This window comes from Thermomyces dupontii (genome assembly GCF_041956625.1).
Source record: "Thermomyces dupontii strain NRRL 2155 unplaced genomic scaffold VTN31scaffold_3, whole genome shotgun sequence".
NCBI lineage: Eukaryota > Fungi > Ascomycota > Eurotiomycetes > Eurotiales > Trichocomaceae > Thermomyces > Thermomyces dupontii.
Window position 1 is genome coordinate 2,150,171 of NW_027192309.1, and position 17,734 is coordinate 2,167,904.

Sequence of the window (17,734 nt, forward strand, 5' to 3'; positions counted from 1 at the left end):
TACATCCGTCGCGGAATTTGTGGTACCGACGACCGTTCTCATGGCGGTAATCAAGCACTGACGAGGTCAACGACGCGCTGTACGACGATCTATATGTTGAATACGTGTGAGCATGCTTTCTGGGATCCGGAGCGCCATGTCATCACGTACAGCTCATCGCCGTAAGACGAGTCGTTCTCGTACTGTGTGGCTCATGTAAGCAAACTTGCGCTGATGTATCGCAATGGAGGGATATCATACCGAGGTGTCTACTTCAACGTTTACTAAGGAATTGTTGGTAGTGATGGTCTGTTCCAGAGCAGATGTTTCCGCCATATTTGAAAAATTCCTCTTTGAATTCCAGAGATATTGATGATTGACTGATCCCTCCTTCAAAACCGCCTCTGAAAAATACTACTATGGCCTTTAGATATCCCGACTCAGTACTATTTTACATGCGCAAGTGGACAAGGATCACACTCTCATTTCTCCGCGGGCGTTTCTGCATCTCTGCCACAACGGTAGCAGAGGCGGCGCCTTTGGTGCACATGGTGACAGGGATGCCTTTTCTTTGAGATTGAGCGACCGGGGGGATGTGCGCAATCCAACGTTGAACACTGACTGGGCCGATTCCGCGATTCGTCGTTGCAATTGCACGTCCCTTTGCAGCCTTGCAGGGGACCCTAAACTAATCTTGCATGTCACTCCCTCTGCCAATCAGCGTTGCCGGACTGACCCATCCCTGCTTCCCCCGACCAGGAGCCCTAAGTTATGCCCTAGAACGGTTTGAATGAGATGACGACTGAGGGGGCCCGAATGAAGTCCACAAGAAGAACTGGAACGCAACGGGCCAGAGATAACGTGCACGAATATGTACCTTCAGGCCCTTCTAGGCCCTACGAGTTAGTACTATGGAACGTTGATCAAGGGCAGAGAAGGTCGACAGTAGTACTAGTTCGAAGTACTCAATTCATCAATTCATTTATTCCAATCTACAAGGGGAAAGCTGAAAAACGAGGAAGGCTTTCGCGGACGGCATGGAGAATTCTCGTTTCTGCAAACCTACCTACCTACATAGCAAGTATAATGTTGTATATCCCAAAATACTTCACCTTGCTCAATTTTCTGGACGCTGCCCGTAGACAACATAGCTGCAGGTATGATTCATGATTAGCACTATTCAAGCTCGAAAGAAACAGGGCCACTACAAGTTGAGCAACGAGTGAATGTCGCGCTTGCGGCCGTCCGCACGCGCCTTGCTGACAAGAAAAGTGACTTCTTCCTTTGTCCACTGTTTATACCGCGTCAGAGCGGCCAGGGCGAAGCCCTCGAAACCGCTCGCTTCGGCCTGAGCCTGGGCCCAGGCGCCAACTTTCTTCTGTACGAAGAGGTCAGTACAGGGCCATCATTTGTTTGACTATTTTGAGACAACGGAAAGAAACTCACAAGATGGGGATCCTTTGGCCAGACGCCGTACGGAACGGGGAACTTCTTCACGTGGATGTTAATGAATCCAGCGTCCCTAAACCACTGCTCCAGTTTAGGCCCAGGCCGGACTTCATAGCCGGCCGACTCAAACGCGCCGTATACTTCGCTGTAGTACCGTTGGAGAGCGGTGCCGTTGAGACTGCCGTCTTCCGAGTAGGGGTAACCATCCCAGTCCTGGAATTCAACCCAGCCACCGGGCTTGACTGATCTGTTTTCATCAGAAAGAGAATTCTAAGAGATGGAGTGATTACCATGGCATACCGATAGCACTGCTTGATCAGCTTTCCGAAGTCCCTGATCGAGACGGCGAGGTATCGCGCATGGATGAAGTCAAATGGGTTGCTTTCATATGTCCATTCGGACTCGATGTCGTCCACCAGGAACTTCACATTCGGAGGAACCCTGCCAAAGCCCGTCAGTCGAGCGACTCTACTACAATATCTTCGGTCAGACTGACAAATTCGGCTGAGTCGGGCTCAAGTCGCAACCGATCACCTGGAACAAAAAGATCCGGTCTCAACATCCTGTCCCTATGGGAAGCTCCCTATAATATTTTCTTTACCTCGGCCTGGGGATGTAGGTCCGCTACGATCAATCAGCATCCGTATCCCGGGTCAAACCCGGGTAGGCAAACTTACCAAAGTCAATAGCCCAGATCCCTGTCCCAGTTGCGAGGTCGATCACCCGCTGCGGATTCTTGATCGGCGCCAGATAGAGTTTCCGATGCAACACTTGGAGACACATTTCGTGTAACATATCCAGGCGATCATTCTCCGTTTCGTCGTTGGGGAGCAAATACGCTAGAAAAAGTCAATCAGTTTACTCCCGTACAGATCCTGAATGGTCAGGCAAGGAGTCAACTCCTACATCCATCGCGGAATCCATGGTACCGACGGCCATTTTCATGGCGATAATCGAGAACCGAGGAGGTCAGCGATGCGCTGTACGACGAACCTATGTCGAAGAATATGTGTGAGCTTGTTTTGGGATCCGGAGTGCCATGGCGTCACCACGTACAGTTCATCGCCATAAGAAGAATCGTTCTCATACTGTGTGGCTCAAGTAAGTCATGCTCGCTGATGCGTCACAATGGAGGGATATCATACCGAGGTATCCACTTCGACATTCACTGGGGCGTTATCGGTGGTGGTCTGTCTCTGAGCGAACGGTTCTGCCATGGTGGAATAGCTCAGTTAGAATCCAGGAAGATTGATGATCGACTGATCACACGTTCAAAATCCTTGGAAGTGTATGGAGGTCGTGGTTGTATGCAGGACAATTTTGAAAGTTACCAAGAGCTGGCCGCAACATCCAACAAGGCCTTTGCAACTTCTCAGCTAATATACCTACCCTGTATGCGTAAGTGGACAAACATTACAATCTTAGTTCTTCGACTGCGTTGCTGCACCTGTTCCAAAACGGAAACATAGGCGGCTGCCTTGTGGCGCGCTTCTGGGCGCACATGCCACATGGTGACCTAGGTGTCTTTCTCTGAGATTGAGTAACGGAGGGCGGTTTGTCTGAAAGTCAATGTCCAAGCGTTCGCTCTGGCCAGGATTGGTGTCCATCTGCCAATCAGCGCCGCCGGGTCAACTCATCCCTGCTTCCCCGACCCTGAGCGCTTGATAACTTATGCCGAGGAACGTGACGTGAGAGTGGAAAGGTTCGAAATTCCGGAGGCCGCAGTGCCGGCCTGGAGTTAGGTCGAGTCTGCGGTGTAAGTAATAGATCATTCGCGGCATGTCGACGTTCCCCCGATATCCCAATTGAACGCGATAAAGAAGCTCGCTATTGGCTCACGGGCTCCGGATGAGATTTTTCGGCCATGTCCCATACGACTTCATCAACACGGTCGTTGCAAGGTTACTACTGTACATCAGAGTCTCCCAGAGACCCAAAGCCCGAGTGTTCCTACAAGTACTACTCTGTACTTGTGAAAGTAAAGGCGGGTGACCCCAATTGACGATTGGCCAGAAGTTGGCCCTAAGAGGCCACTTGGTGATATGTATCTTCTTAGTACATGAAGGAATGGCCAGAAAGAAAATGAGGATGAACTCTGGCGATCTGAAGTTGTAGCCTCTCCGGCCATAGGCAGGAGGGCTGAGCCCTAATAATCACTTCAGGTCTGTCTCTTCAGTGTTCACTCAGAAAATCCATCGATTGCCTATCGACACGTGACGCCGATAAACGGCACGTGATCCCGATATCCTGGATGTTCCCTATCTGCCAACTGGAGTAATCTGACTAGCTTGATTGAGACGTCACAGCGTGCATTCAAGCTCCAATTGTTCTGTAAACCACCTACCTTATTTTGAAATGATGTATCGAATACCTGAGAGTTTACCTGATTAACTACCTATAGTTATAGCTGCTCGATCGGCACAAACCAGCGGCCCAAGTACTTCGCACATGAAGCAACCAGGAGCATGTCGTCGTCGACCGACACCGAGCGACAGCTGCTCGTCTCACTGAGCAAGCTTGACGAGCTGGAAACGAAGGTACTACATAATAGAAAGAGAAGAAGGAAGTATGCTGATCTCGGGTCAGATCCACCAACTTCGCACTCTCCTCCCCAACCGCCTCCTCGCCCCGCTAGCACCCATCATCAACCCGCAACGAGTTGGCGCAGCAGCAGCACGGAATAATAATCAGAATAATCATGGCGGTGCTGCCATCGCACGCAACCCCGCAGCGCTGAGCGACGCCCTCGCCAAATCCGCGCGTGACGGCGTCGCAGAGGTCGAAGCGTTCAAGAGCGCATGGCGCAGTCCGGAATTGCGCGGCGTGTGGGAGCGGGTAGAGGAGAGCTTCCGTAATAATGACAATGCTGAGGATGTCACCGTGCCGTTCTTGCTGGAGAAAGGGAGAAGTAAGGAGGATTATGAGGGGTTACTCCGCGAGTTGGACGAGAGGGAGACATCGCCTCAACAGCAACAGCAGCGTCCGGCTACTACCGACCCAGCCCGGGACCAGCAAGATTGGCGATCAATAATTTCCTCCTCGTCCGCGCTGCGGAATTTCCACTCACAACTCAAGATTCTCGCTTGTCGTGCCGACGCGGGTCCTATCAGCAGCGGCCCCAGCGGTGAGGGCAAGAAGGGCGACAATAATCGGCCGCATCTAACAATCCTATTCCCTCCTGCTGGCCTTTCACTAGATCTGTTCCTCGTGTCGATTTCGTCATCGGCATCGCTTGGTCAACAACAACCCACCACCACCACCGCGACGACGGAATGGCACGTGGCGCCTCGTTCAACATCATCCCGCCCGCCGACCAAGCTCGAGGCGCAGGTATGCTCCGTGCTCAACGCAAGACCGCGTCGGTGGGATTTTCGATATTTAATGGTTTGTATTCCATACCCTTTCTCCGAAACTCGTAAGGGATCTTTGCTGATGGAGCTGGAATAAAGGAAATGATTGCCTCATACGCAAACCTCAGACAGCAACCCTGCGGGAAATGCGGAATGTTGCTTGATAAGCAGGCGCAGTTGCCGGTGGTGCGGCGCGAGCAGCATGTGTCCTCGCCGACTGTTGCCACTTCCTCTGCATCTGCGACGGCGACAGAGGGGCACAAAGCGGCGGCACCTCGTCCTCCGCCTGCTGCTGGTGGTCACCATGAGCCTGGGAATAAGAGCCCAGGACGGGCTTGGGTCTGTTACCATATTGGATGTGACGATGTCTCTCGGGTTGGTGATGTGATGAGATAGATTATTGCTGCTACTTATGACTAGTACCTACCTAAGGTGCTCGTGAATTCAATTACATATTGCTGTACTATAAAACAAAAAGCAAACACATACCCCCAGACTCCGTACCCTCCGTAAACTCCAGATTAAAAAACATATGTTGAGTTAGCACTCATGATGCAAATTACAGACGATCGAAATCGAAGATCCATCATCATGAGAAAACTCCGAAACCGCTGGCAAACAACGTAAACGACGTAACCGCGATGGCAGCCATGGTCAGCACGAAGCCGATAGCCTGGCGCTCTTTATCCGACATTGCTGAGCTGCAGGTTGCGCAGACATATTCTACTTATATCAGCATCACTCCAGAGAGGCAGTAGAGGGAAGGAAATAACTAACCATCCAACGGCGTATACGGCTGCGGCTTATACATGCCAAACGGATGCTGCATCGGCGCCAGATGGCCCGCCTTGGCAACATCATCGATTTCCGTACCGGCCTCCTTGATGATCAGCGTGTACGTCGCAGTCAGCAGCGGCGCGGTTCCTGAAGCAGCGAACTTCTCCGTATCCCAGACGACCGAGGACTTGGCGAAGCTCATGTTGCTGGCGATCGTGTATGTGGCGTCGTTGAGCGTGCAGGTGGCCAGCACGTCAATGGCCGAGGGCTTCACAATAAGGGAAGTGTAGTTCCAGCCAAAGGTCACTTTGTCGCCAATCTTGTAGTACGTCGTCGAAGTGGCAGGGGGTTCCGTGAGCGAGGCGGCGCCAGGGCCGAGGCGCGGGTCAACAGAGGTGGTTTCCGATTTGGTTTTTTTGTTGTCACCGTCGTCGTCGTCATCGTCGTCATCTTTGGAGGAGGAGGAGGTTTTGGTTGGCTTGCTTGAAGATGTCTCTTCTTCTTCCTCGTCGTCCGAAGAAGACGAGGTTGAGGAGGTTTTCGTCGTCGAGTCCTCGCTATCTGAACTAGAGGTTTCATCCTCTGTAGGGATACCGTCTGGTTAGCAAGGCTCATATGACCCCCGAAGTGCAAGTCGCAACTCACGTCGCTTGGCTATGGCCATCGGGGTAATCTGCGGTTCTGGTGCTGACGCCCGTACTACTGCCAGACATGCCAGCAGCAGGAGCACCAGAAAACACCATGATGACGAGGCACGCATCTTGTTTTTCTTTGATTGTCCAGGAGAAGGGATCCAGGGGCCAGTCACCCCTAGAAAGGGTAGAAAGGGATGTGCGTAAACCGAAAAATCAAAAAAGTCCACGACTTCAGAAAACGGACAAACAAATCCCTTTCTTTCCTCACTAAGAGATTGAATTCTCGATCGACGATCAGACTATCCCGACCTAGCTGAATGTACAGAGCTGGATGTCAGGGCGGAGTCGAGTCGAGTCACCGAACACCGTCGAAACTGATTGTCGATGCCGAAAAAATGTAAGTAGATCCCCCTCCACAAAGCGAGCGTCGACAAACGGAAGCGAGTGAATATGAATTATTCTACTGACAACGAACGAAGGACGCTGGAGAGTTGCGTGGGAATTCAAAATTGGTCAGAAGATTGGCTGTTTTGTTGTTTTTCTACGATCAGATTCTGTTCTATTCTTGGTGTCTGAGACAAGCCAACCAAAGTCCGCTTGGGTTGCTGTTTGCCGTTTGGCATGCTCGTCCATACCACCTTAGCTCCGCCTGCATTTCTCCAAATAGGCCCAATATGTGTGCTTTTGAAATGCAAAGCAGTATAAACATGGACTAGTTATTTTTCATTACTCTACTAGTCACTCGATCACGATGATGGTTATCTCGAAAGAGTGAGTTGGCCATCTAAGAAACCAGTAATCACGTGATTACAGTAAACATTATCTTGGCAATGTTGGCATACTCCGTAGCTTGCGTAACATCCCACATCCAATCAAATCCATCTCCCATCTCCGTCCGTCGCCGACTAGACTTTCGATCGACGTTTAGTGCCCAAAGTACATAAACCTTGGCCGAGGTTAATGCTCCTCCGCAAGCCCGGCTCATGTTCTCTCCGTCACGAGGGACACTCTCTGGCATGTACTCGGGAATGCCCGGTCGGCACGCGACGCGACAATCCAGAACAACTGAGGCGCGTTATGCCACCAGTCGCAGACTAAGGCACACCATACCGTTCAGCGGACCAGGAAAACCACTAGCCTTGCTGTATAGGAGTTGATCAACTCACCCAACCACCCATCAAATTGCGGATCTCCATCCCAGCTCACCTTGCCGTCGTCGTCGATGCTGAAACCGGGAGTGCTCGTGCCGGCTTTGATTTTGACAAACTCCCAGCCTGAATAATATCAGATTATCTTCCAGAGACATCCTGAAGTAGTTGAAGGAGGCGTAGACTCACCCGCATAATTGTTCGCCGGGTCCATCGTCAATCCCCATGTAAACCCTTGCCCCGTAGTATCCTCTCGCTGCAGATTGGTATCATTCATGAGCACGAATGTGCTGGCCGTTGATTTGTCCGTGGTGAGGACGGCATCGCTGAGACCTGCACCCGTGTGGTAGGATTGCACGTAGAGGTTGTTGGGGGAAGTTTTGAGGCGGAATGAGGTTTGTGCGCGTCGTTGTAGATGCGGTTGAGCCTGTGGATGGCCGAGGACGTGGTCGAGGAAGGCGGTGGTAGCTGTGAGGGTGAGAAGGATGAGTTTGTTTAGGGCCATCGTTTTAGTACTCCGTGATTGAACTGTATCGGCTCGATTTTTTGGAGGGTAGTATTGGAATCGAGAGCAGAGTGGGTTGAACGGATGAAGAGTGTGCCCTGGAGCTCCGGAGCTTTGGTTAGTTTATGTATTCTGTCTGCCATCGATAGCAGCCGGCTTGATCGGCAGTTGATCAGCGGAGTTTGGTCCCTCCGTCTGTGCGCGATGACGTTGACATTTCCAACTCTCGACAACATTAGTGGAGGGGTTAATGAAGCTATCGAACATCAACAAAGACAATCGGAAATGCCAGTCCAATCCCTGTCAATTCCAACCAAATCTATACACGTCTGGTATGTATGTACGAGTAGGCCTATGGTACAGGATCAACCCTTCGCATACTCCTTCTTCAACGACCACTTCCCCCGTCCATTGCGCCCGCCTTTCTCCAGCACCGCAATTGTCTTGAGCATCTCCTTGAATTCCGCCGACCGCTGCGGCGTCGTGCAGAACCGGTTGAAGTGGTCAATCAGCATCTGCGTGTACACAGACCCGCCGTGCGCGATCATGAAGTCGCGGATCATTGCCATGAAATCGGGCGCACGGCTGGGAGCCGGACTGCCGCGGACGCTGCTCGAGCCTGACGGTGTCGCAGTCCCGGACCCGGATCGCGTTGCCAGGTTGGCCAAGATACTGGCCGATGACGGGCCGGCACCGCTGCGTCGGGCGGTGCTCCGTCCGCCGGACCCAGGTGGCGCAGCGTCGTCCGGCCGTCCGGCAATGCCAAACTGACCTGTCCACGTTGGCGTGCCAATCGGCACGGAGCGCGCCATCTCGCCCGCCTTTCGCAGCTCAGCGGCCGCTTCGGCCGCTACGCGCCGCGCCTCGGCTTCGATAATCTTCGGATCGGCGGCTACCACACGCTTCCCGTTCACGATCTGGTCGTGCTCCAGCGCAGTGTGCACCCCGGAGCGAGCAAAGATGGCCTCCATGAGCCGGTTCTCTGAATTGGTCGATTGATTCTGCTCCTTGACCGCGTCCTTGCTTCCTTCTTCGTCTTGCTCTTTGTAGTCTTCCACAGCGGCTACGCCGGCAACGTCCTTGACCTTTTCTTTGTCATCCGTCGATGCCGTCCGCTTCGTGGGTAGACCCCTGGTTTTCTTCTTAGCCGCCTCGCGATCCTCGTAGGTAGCCTTCGCATTAAAGAGGGTACTCGTCTCCGTCGGACCCTCATCTCCCAACGAGAACAAATCGTAGAGATTGCTCATCTCAAACGTTTGCCGCTGCTTTGGATCCTTGAGTACCTTGTTTGTCAAAAACTGCTTGAAGATCTGCCGATGGTAAATCTTTTCTTCAATCGTGCCCGCCGTCATCAAGCGGTAGATCGTAACGTCGCGCTTCTGGCCCAACCGCCAGGCCCGCTCGCGCGCCTGCACGTCCGTCGACGGGTTCCAGTCTGGGTCGTAAATGATCACCCGGTCCGCTCCCGTCAGATTCACCCCCAGACCCCCGACTTTGGTCGTGAGCAAAAACACGTGGATGTCAGGATCGTTGTTGAACTCGTCCACAAGGCTCTGCCGGAGTTGGATCGGCGTGTCACCGTCCATCCGTCGGTAGTGGAACCCGGACAGCGACTTGATGAACTTCTCCAGAATGTCCAGCATGATCCGATGCTGCGCAAAGAGCAGAGTTTTGTGCCCCGTGTCCTTCCACAGCTCCAGCAGCGACTTGACGACCTGCATCTTTCCCGACTTGGCCGGGTCGCCGTAGTCAGCTCGCGACGAGTATAGCTTGTGCCCCTGCAGATCCGGGTGATTGCAGATCTTGCGGAGGATGTCAATCCCATACAGCATATGCCTTCGCCCGGCAAAGATCGACGACATCTCCTCCGAGCCAAGAAACGCCTCGTATGCTTTCCGTTGAAGCGGTGTAAGTTTGCAAAATAGCACCTGCTCGCTCTTCTTCGGCAGGTCTGCCGCCACGTCGACCTTGAAACGCTGCAGCAGGTACGGGCTGATCGCCTCCTTGAGAGTTTCCGCGCACTTGGCCGCCGTCTGGACCTGCAGATTCGTCGCGTTCGCATAGCCACCCTGCCGGATCGGAAACTCGAACTGGTTCCGAAAGTCGACCAGCGTCCCCAGCCGCATGGGGAACACAAAATCGAAAAGAGACCAGAGTTCTGTCAGATTGTTTTGCATCGGCGTGCCGGAGAGGATCAATCGATGGGGTGTACGCAGTTCCTTGCAGTGAATGGTGATTGAGGTGTTTGGGTTTCGGATCTTGTGTCCTTCATCCAGAATGGCACATCCCCACTCCACTGGAATCAGCACCGGGGCGTACGTCTGCAAACCCGAGTACGTCGTCACCAGGACGTGCCCGTCTTTGACCACCCGGTCGACGATCTTCTTGGCCGCCTTTTGAGCTCCCGTCATGGTGTGTGGCCGGTTGGGATCCCACATCTGGGACGCAAGGGCATTCTCGCGGTGGCTTTCGCTGCGCACGTTCATCATGCCACTGCCCGAAGTGTGCAGGATGGACACTCTGAACGGCGGCCACCAGCGATGAAACTCGGTTACCCACTGCTTCATCACTGTGGCCGGTGCGACCACAATGACCGGCTTCTTCAACATGTCGCTGTGGTGCAGACCGGCAAGAAACGAGATTACTTGAATCGTCTTACCCAGTCCCATCTCGTCTCCAATGATGCCACCGACTCTCTGCTGGTAAAGCTCCCACAGCCATTGAACCCCAGTTTTTTGGTAGTCAAAGAGAACCGGATAGATATCTCCAGGCAACCGGAAGCCGCCGTCGAACTCGGCGTCCGGCACGGTCGGATGCGGCAGCAGCCACTCTTCGCTTGGCTGATTGTCACCACGCTGCTCGTCCGACACTTGCCCCTCGGTCTCGGTTCGCTTCTGTTTTGCGCGCTCCCGAGCGGCAGCCCTGCGACGGATCCAGCGACTCAGCCGGCGCTGATAGAACTTTTCGTTGCCGTCATCCAACCCGCGGAGATCCTCCATCTCGTCCTCGGTGTCCGTTGTGGATACTCGACGGCTGCGTTTCTTGACTGTCTTGCGAGGAGCGGCATCGGATTCTTCAGCGGAAGACACTTCGCTGTCTTCGCTGGTCTCCTCGTAAGCGACAAAGTCTTCATCATCCTCTATCTTCTTCGACTTCGCAGTCTTGGACACCCTCCGTCGTTTCGAAGGGCGCTCAGCGGCTTCTTCCTCACTGGTTTCGGACACCTCATCAAACTCAAGGCCTGGACGCCGAAGATCACGATGCGAGACCGAGTCTCTCTTCTGGGCTTCCTCGAGCGCTTCGGCCTCGTCCCGTTCGTCCTCGGCATCCATCAGCGCGTCCCGCAAGCTGGCTAGCGGGCCTTCTCTCGGGCCCGAGCCCATTTTTGAAAACGGAGTGATCTTGCCCGTCCGGATCAGATAGTCCCGGCGAGATTCGCCGGGTAGTCTTCCCGACTCCGTCACTGCGGCAACATCGTGCTGTTGATGGCGGCTGTCCATCCGCTGCTGAATATCTTTGATATCCTCTTCCAAGGCAGCTAGTCGCTCTTGCGCTTTCGTAATCTCAGATTGAATCCGCACGCTCTGTGCAGGTCCTATCCGTTGCGACAAGCGCTGGTAGAGCTTTAAGATGTGACCTTCTACTTTACTGTGTTCATAGTCAACAGAGACCTGGTCCACGGCCACAGAAGGTTAACATACTCCTTCTCCGCTCTTGTCCGTTCCAGCCGCCTTGCATCACGCTCGTCCTCCTGCTCCATCAGGAGTCGATCAGCCTGGTCATCGTCAGCATCCAGTCAGTCCTCATCAGAGATGCGGACGTACCTGGCGGCCGACTTCGCGCTCCAAGTCATCCTGATCGCGAATGTTTGCATCAAGCTCCCGCAGCCTACTCGCCTCGTCTTGTAAAACGGGCTCCGCCGTCCTCGAGGCCGAGGCATCCATTTCCTTCTCCGCTGTGTTCGTCGCGGTTTCTTCCGGCCGCGAGGTGGCGTCTGCCGGGGTATCGGCCAAATCGTTGCTTTTCATGATCTACTGGTGTAGGCAGCGATGAAGCGCCGTTCGTCCGGGTTCGCACGGGACAAAGACTCGATAATCGAAAATACTGCAGATCAACAGTAAATACGCGAGGATCTTCGATAATTTTTCTATCAGTTTGTAGTCATTCGAAGCCGACTATTCGCTTAGGTCTTGAAATCTCTCCTCGCGCGCCAGATCTTCCTTGCCGCAATGCGCGCCCTTCAGCCGGCACATGAAACGGGCTCTAGCAAACTCGTCTTTCAGAGCATCGTAGTTATTTCGAGAACAGGCCAGGATGAAGTCTCCCGCCCGTCATACAGGGCAAAATCAGCATCTGAGACAGCCCGACCAAAAACCTGGGCCGAAGAGCACGCCGTGGTCCCATGGATGGCGACACGGAACTGGCAGAATTCGGAGCGCGTTCACCGCCTTAGGCGTAACGATGAGTCATACACCGTGCTTCACGTGATTGCCAAAAGATTACGTAATGCACACTGCTGGAGCTGCACTACTCCAGACTCCGGATTCTGGAACTCCAGAGGCTCTGGGGTTCTTCTGGCTGAGGTACATCCAGAAGCTGAGGTACTCTATGGCGGCGACCTCTGCATTGCCCATTCTCTCTGTGATCGCCTGGGTTGAATCGCCGGTCCTAGCATTCAGTAATCTGTCCTGAGGAGCCGATTTAGTTTGTGTCAAACTGATGCCCAAAATCTCCGCCAGGATTTGGGATCCGAAAGACCAAGACTGAAAACGGCCAACGCCCCGACAGATGATGGCTGCTTTTGTCTGTTCTTTTTTAGTCGTAGAATTTTACGCTCATAGTCATACCCGGGGGCGTCATGAAGTCCCAATTTTTGTAGTCATGATATCTGAGATCTGAACTGATGGCTCTGTATGGGCAAGGTTGGCCGGAAACAAGAGTAGGGAATCCTCTCAGCTGAGTAGAGTCCTCGTACGTCAAGCAAATACCTCGGAAATCATCGTAAACAGGAAATCAAGAGCAGCTTCGAGAGTCTGAAGAAAAGCCAGAATTAAAGTATTTCACGGAGCATCCGTGATTTTTGACTCCGAATTGATCTTGGGATAGTCCATGCATCATTGGGCACTTTGACCGTCAACTGGCCAAAGGGCAACCGATCCGTCTATCATACCTGTCCCCCCTTACTCTCTCTCCTGCATCATTGTTGCTTCGTTTCTCTTCTTCTCTCAGCGTGAGCCACGCCATCGTCCACGTCCTTCTTCATTTTTCCACTTGCCAGTCAATCGGTCGCGGCAGCCGTGCCGAGACCTTGGGTCCAGCCATCAAGACTTGTTCGCCAACCCCCCTCTCTCGGCTGGCAAGTCGATCCCCGTTTCGCTTTTCTCGCCAGCCAGAATCCTCGCCCCCAACATCGCTTCGGACCATGATTCGTTTCGTGTTCAAGTAGCTGTTCGTTCCGTTTCACGCGCCGCTCGTCCTTGACTTGCGTCAAGCCGTCTCTACGCCATCGCTGCCGGCCAACTGTCCCGCCGAATCAGGTTCGCGTACTCCCAAGAGCAGGCCCGATTATCGTCCCCGGTGTCGCTGCGAACCGCTCGATCGCGATCCAGGCGCAGCGCTTACACCGGCATTTCCGGTTCCGATCTCGAATCGGAAGTAACGCGGATGACGGTCATCGAACGGTGATCATCCAGCCATGGATCAGCAGTGGTCGGCATACAGAGATTCGGGCATGGGTCGCCCGGCGCAGTACGATAACAACAGCAACAGCAACCCCTATCCTCATCAGTTGAACACGAAGTACACCAGCCGTCCGCAGCACCAGTCCGCTCAGCTGCCAGCGGGGTACACCTACGAGAGCTACCAGAGCCCCGTTGCGGCATCCAAACCGTCGTTTCCCCCGCAGACCACCACTGCTAATTCCACGTCAATGGCAACGCCGCCGACGATGACGTCGCAACTGAGAGACTACGCTCCTGATGCGGATACCACGATGGAGGATGCCGATCCTTACAACCGGTCCAAATACCCCAGGGCGTCTCACAATAGCCGCCCGGTGTCGCAGTATCTTCCTAACGAAAGTTCGTCTGCGGCGCGCCGATATTCACCCATGGATATACTCTCGCCGCCGTACAACTCCAGTCCTACCAAGACCCAGAATTCCTACGCGCTGCCACCAACTACAACAACAGGCGGCTCCCGACAGTCCCCGACCCGAACGAGTGTCTACTCATCACCGTTCCAGACTTATCAGTCTCCGCCTGGTGCGTTGCCTTCGTCATACGGAAATGAATATTTTGCGATGGGCGCTGACACTCTCTAGGCTCGCGAGCGTCGCGACCTCCAGTTTCATCGGATTTTGGGGCCGACCAATTCAACCCGTCGAGCGGGTCCGGCTCTCAGAACAACACGCAGTTTGGCACTGCAAACTCCCCGCGACATTCTCAACAGAACAATCGTTCCGGCCGGGGCCCAATCCCCCGATTCACCAAAATCCGATCGACACAGGAACTACAGCCAAAAATTAACGCCCAACCACCGTATCGCCGAGCTAATCCGGAAGGCGGTTTCATCAGTGTAAGTAATCCAACCGGACTGGATTGTCATGTGGACGATGCTCATCATTTGACTGTAGCCTCTCCAAGCATTGACATCCCATCTACCCGCCACATACCACATCTGCAATCCGTCGTTCAAATACGAATCCTCGCGCAACCCACGTCGGGTGCTTACCAAGCCAAGTAAAGGGGCGAAGAATGACGGATACGACAACGAGGAAAGCGATTATATCCTCTACGTGAATGACATCCTCGGTAGTGAGGAGAATGGCCACAGGTGTGTGATGAGCCTGTGCGAGCTCAGGAAGAACTTCGCTAATGACACAACCAAGAAACAGATACCTCATTCTCGATGTCCTCGGCCAAGGGACATTTGGTCAGGTCGTAAAATGCCAAAACCTGAAAACTCAGGAGGTGGTGGCCGTCAAGGTCGTTAAGAACAAGACGGCCTACTTCAATCAAAGCATGATGGAGGTCTCGGTGTTGGACTTGGTAAGTCACTGCAGGATCGCAATCGGCACGAATGGAATTATTGACCCCTTCTCAGCTGAATTCCAAATACGACAAAAACGATGAGCACCATGTCCTCCGTCTTAAGGATACCTTCATCCATAGACAGCATCTCTGTCTGGTGTTTGAACTGCTGAGCGTCAACCTGTACGAGCTGATCAAGCAGAACCAGTTCCGGGGCTTGAGCACAACGCTTGTGCGAGTGTTCGCTCAACAGCTTCTGAACGGACTGAGCCTCTTGCAGAAAGCTCGACTGATCCATTGTGATCTGAAGCCCGAAAATATTCTGCTAAAGAAGTGAGTGCTACATTATTGTCACCCTAGCTCTTTGTGCATGGCTAACCATAGTTCGGCTTGTAGTCTGGAGAGTCCCATCATCAAGATTATCGATTTTGGCTCGGCTTGCGACGAGCGTCAAACGGTTTATACATATATTCAGTCTCGTTTTTACCGATCCCCGGAGGTTCTTCTGGGCTTGCCGTAAGTTTTGACGCCAATAGTTGGTGGTGCTTCCAGCTGACCTTCCTCCAGATACTCATCGGCCATCGACATGTGGTCCTTGGGCTGCATTGTCGTTGAGCTTTTCCTTGGCCTCCCCTTGTTCCCGGGTTCATCGGAATATAACCAAATCGCCCGGATTACGGAGATGCTGGGGATGCCACCTGCTTGGATGCTGGAAATGGGCAAGCAAGCCGGTGAATTCTTTGAGAAGGTCACGGATGAGTACGGCAGAAAGACCTGGCGCCTGAAGAGCATGGAACAATACTCGCGCGAGCATAACACCAAGGAGCAGCCGAGCAAGAAATATTTCCAAGCAAACACTTTGGATGAGATCATCAAGGGTTATGCCATGCCGAGGAAGAATATGAAACCAGCCGAGATCGAACGAGGTACGCTTGTCGGTTAAATCTTTGTATGGCGCGTCACTGACTTTGGTAGAACTCAATAATCGGGTCGCATTCATTGACTTTGTTCGGGGACTCTTGCAAATCAATCCCCTGGAGCGATGGTCGCCCCAGCAGGCAAAGTTGCATCCGTTTATCACGCAACAGAAGTTTACGGGGCCGTTTGTGCCCCCGTCGAATCTCAAATACGCTAACCTCAACAAAACACCGGCTCCTGGGCTTCAGCAGCAGCAGGCCGCGGAGGCCTCCTACAAACAGCGACAGCAGCAAGCGGCCCAGGCCGCTCAAGCGGCGCAGCAGGCACAGGCGCAGTCTGCTGCTCAATCTGGATATTCCATGCAGGTGGCTCCATATCATCCCACCACTCATCCGCCTCCGGTCTACAACGGCATGTACCAGCAAGGGGCCCCTCCACCGTACACTTCCCAACCGCCGGGTTATGGCCATCAAATGGGCATGATGCAAAACCAACTCTCCCAGCATCAGTACGGCCCGTCACAGAGCCTCTATGCGCAGGCTACTACCAGAGCCGGCCGACAGCGTGCATCCACTATGGATCAACACCAGAGCGGCATTCCGCCGAGCATCCAGCGCGTGGCCAGTCACCTGGACCCGAACGCTCCCATCCGTCTCCAGCCCAGCCCAGCCTACTATCCGCCGCCGCCCGATGCATATGACAATTCTAATTCGAATTCTCGCCGTCGTGGCAGCCGTGCGGGACCGGGCCATCGGAATCGAGATTTCATCCGCACTTTGGAGGATGGTGTTCTTGGCGAGGGGTTCAATCAGTCGCAATGGCATTAAGACGATGCGCGCGTGTCCTGATGCTCAGCTTGTTTTGTCCACTCGGTGCCATCTGTATTGCGAGTCGCGACCTTGTTACTGATGTCACCTGGCACGGATCACGACCAAGCCTGGCGTCTGGCCCTGCCACTCAGGACGTTTTCTGCTTCACGATGCATGCGTGGAATGAACGGAGGGGCAAAAGGGCACAATGGGTTCTACGGTTTCTTGCGGGATGGACTCAGCTCTTTGAATCGACGCCATGGCACCGATTGTCACGACTCGCGGATGCGAGCGCCATTCTTTGTCGACTCTCTCCCTGTCGTCGACACATTCACTGCAATATGCATTCCCATCCTCTTATCCCATCTGCTCGGGTCTCTTTTTCCCCAAAATGAAACAGAAGTCTCCCGTCTGGTCAAGTATGGGTCAATTTGGCATAGCATCGGCGTAACTTGGCGAGGATCGTTTATTTTGTTTACTGCACGCTTATATCTGGATTCACATGTTTATACACGTATGTCTTCATGTTTGATGTTGTGGCTTTTCATGATTTTTTTTTTTTTTCTATGCTTTTCCTGTGATGCGCTTTCTGCTATGATCAGTACGACTACACTGCTTTTGTCCATACATGTTCCTTTTTCTTTGCAGGTTCTTGACTGCAACAAGAAGTTCGTATTTTTCAGCTCCGTCTGTGTACAGATTGCATGCTCTTGGTGTCTCACCAGTTTGGAATCGTCCTAGTTACTGCACCACCGCTGCCGTGTTTTCGAAGTAAAGCAAATAAACTGGCAGCAAGTTTCTAGGATCTCCAATTTATCGAATTCAAATGTTATATATGAACTGGGCAGATATCTCTCTTGAGAACTTAGTACAGTATTTTCGGATCCTGGGATCGTTATAAGCAGAGTTTCCTGGTACCTAACGTTCACCGAAAACAGACTGCGCTTCTCGAGGCGCTTTGTCGAGATTAGCATCGCAACAACTCTCATTCAGTTCCTAAATAAATTCTTATGAAAGTCCATCAGATTTCCAAATCGAATGCTGGCCATACTGGTACGAAGGAGATCTGGGGAATGGATAGCAAAATACGTACCTTCCAAATATGGTTTAGCGTAACCTCGCTTAAATTTCAT

The 17,734-nt window shown here is 53.0% G+C and overlaps 7 protein-coding genes across 7 annotated transcripts; 3 read left to right on the top strand and 4 right to left on the bottom strand.

Annotated features, from left to right (window-relative positions):
• Positions 1–1,096: 1,096 nt before the first annotated feature.
• On the bottom strand, positions 1,097–2,593 carry VTN31DRAFT_4266 (uncharacterized protein; the record flags this gene model as incomplete). Its single annotated transcript, XM_069404635.1, has 10 exons — positions 1,097–1,130; positions 1,188–1,357; positions 1,426–1,675; positions 1,729–1,869; positions 1,925–1,962; positions 2,030–2,052; positions 2,106–2,267; positions 2,335–2,421; positions 2,485–2,516; positions 2,574–2,593. 10 exons carry the CDS (start codon positions 2,591–2,593, stop codon positions 1,097–1,099), a joined length of 957 nt encoding a protein of 318 aa, XP_069261589.1.
• A 1,300-nt stretch (positions 2,594–3,893) lies between these two features.
• On the top strand, positions 3,894–5,174 carry VTN31DRAFT_4267 (uncharacterized protein; the record flags this gene model as incomplete). Its single annotated transcript, XM_069404636.1, has 3 exons — positions 3,894–3,965; positions 4,015–4,812; positions 4,878–5,174. The coding sequence occupies 3 exons, from the start codon at positions 3,894–3,896 to the stop codon at positions 5,172–5,174; spliced, it is 1,167 nt and encodes a 388-aa protein (XP_069261590.1).
• Positions 5,175–5,367: 193 nt separating this feature from the next.
• VTN31DRAFT_4268 (uncharacterized protein) lies at positions 5,368–6,315 on the bottom strand (the record flags this gene model as incomplete). The annotated part of the gene is made up of 3 exons (XM_069404637.1): positions 5,368–5,501; positions 5,556–6,137; positions 6,201–6,315. The coding sequence occupies 3 exons, from the start codon at positions 6,313–6,315 to the stop codon at positions 5,368–5,370; spliced, it is 831 nt and encodes a 276-aa protein (XP_069261591.1).
• An 856-nt stretch (positions 6,316–7,171) lies between these two features.
• VTN31DRAFT_4269 (uncharacterized protein) lies at positions 7,172–7,843 on the bottom strand (the record flags this gene model as incomplete). Its single annotated transcript, XM_069404638.1, has 3 exons — positions 7,172–7,284; positions 7,357–7,464; positions 7,528–7,843. The coding sequence occupies 3 exons, from the start codon at positions 7,841–7,843 to the stop codon at positions 7,172–7,174; spliced, it is 537 nt and encodes a 178-aa protein (XP_069261592.1).
• Positions 7,844–8,208: 365 nt separating this feature from the next.
• On the bottom strand, positions 8,209–11,871 carry VTN31DRAFT_4270 (uncharacterized protein; the record flags this gene model as incomplete). The annotated part of the gene is made up of 3 exons (XM_069404640.1): positions 8,209–11,491; positions 11,545–11,618; positions 11,668–11,871. 3 exons carry the CDS (start codon positions 11,869–11,871, stop codon positions 8,209–8,211), a joined length of 3,561 nt encoding a protein of 1,186 aa, XP_069261593.1.
• Positions 11,872–13,538: 1,667 nt separating this feature from the next.
• VTN31DRAFT_4271 (uncharacterized protein) lies at positions 13,539–16,619 on the top strand (the record flags this gene model as incomplete). The annotated part of the gene is made up of 8 exons (XM_069404641.1): positions 13,539–14,106; positions 14,166–14,419; positions 14,478–14,677; positions 14,739–14,892; positions 14,948–15,207; positions 15,271–15,390; positions 15,442–15,800; positions 15,850–16,619. 8 exons carry the CDS (start codon positions 13,539–13,541, stop codon positions 16,617–16,619), a joined length of 2,685 nt encoding a protein of 894 aa, XP_069261594.1.
• An 81-nt stretch (positions 16,620–16,700) lies between these two features.
• VTN31DRAFT_4272 (uncharacterized protein) lies at positions 16,701–17,342 on the top strand (the record flags this gene model as incomplete). The annotated part of the gene is made up of 1 exon (XM_069404642.1): positions 16,701–17,342. One exon carries the CDS (start codon positions 16,701–16,703, stop codon positions 17,340–17,342), a length of 642 nt encoding a protein of 213 aa, XP_069261595.1.
• Between the last annotated feature and the right edge of the window lie 392 nt (positions 17,343–17,734).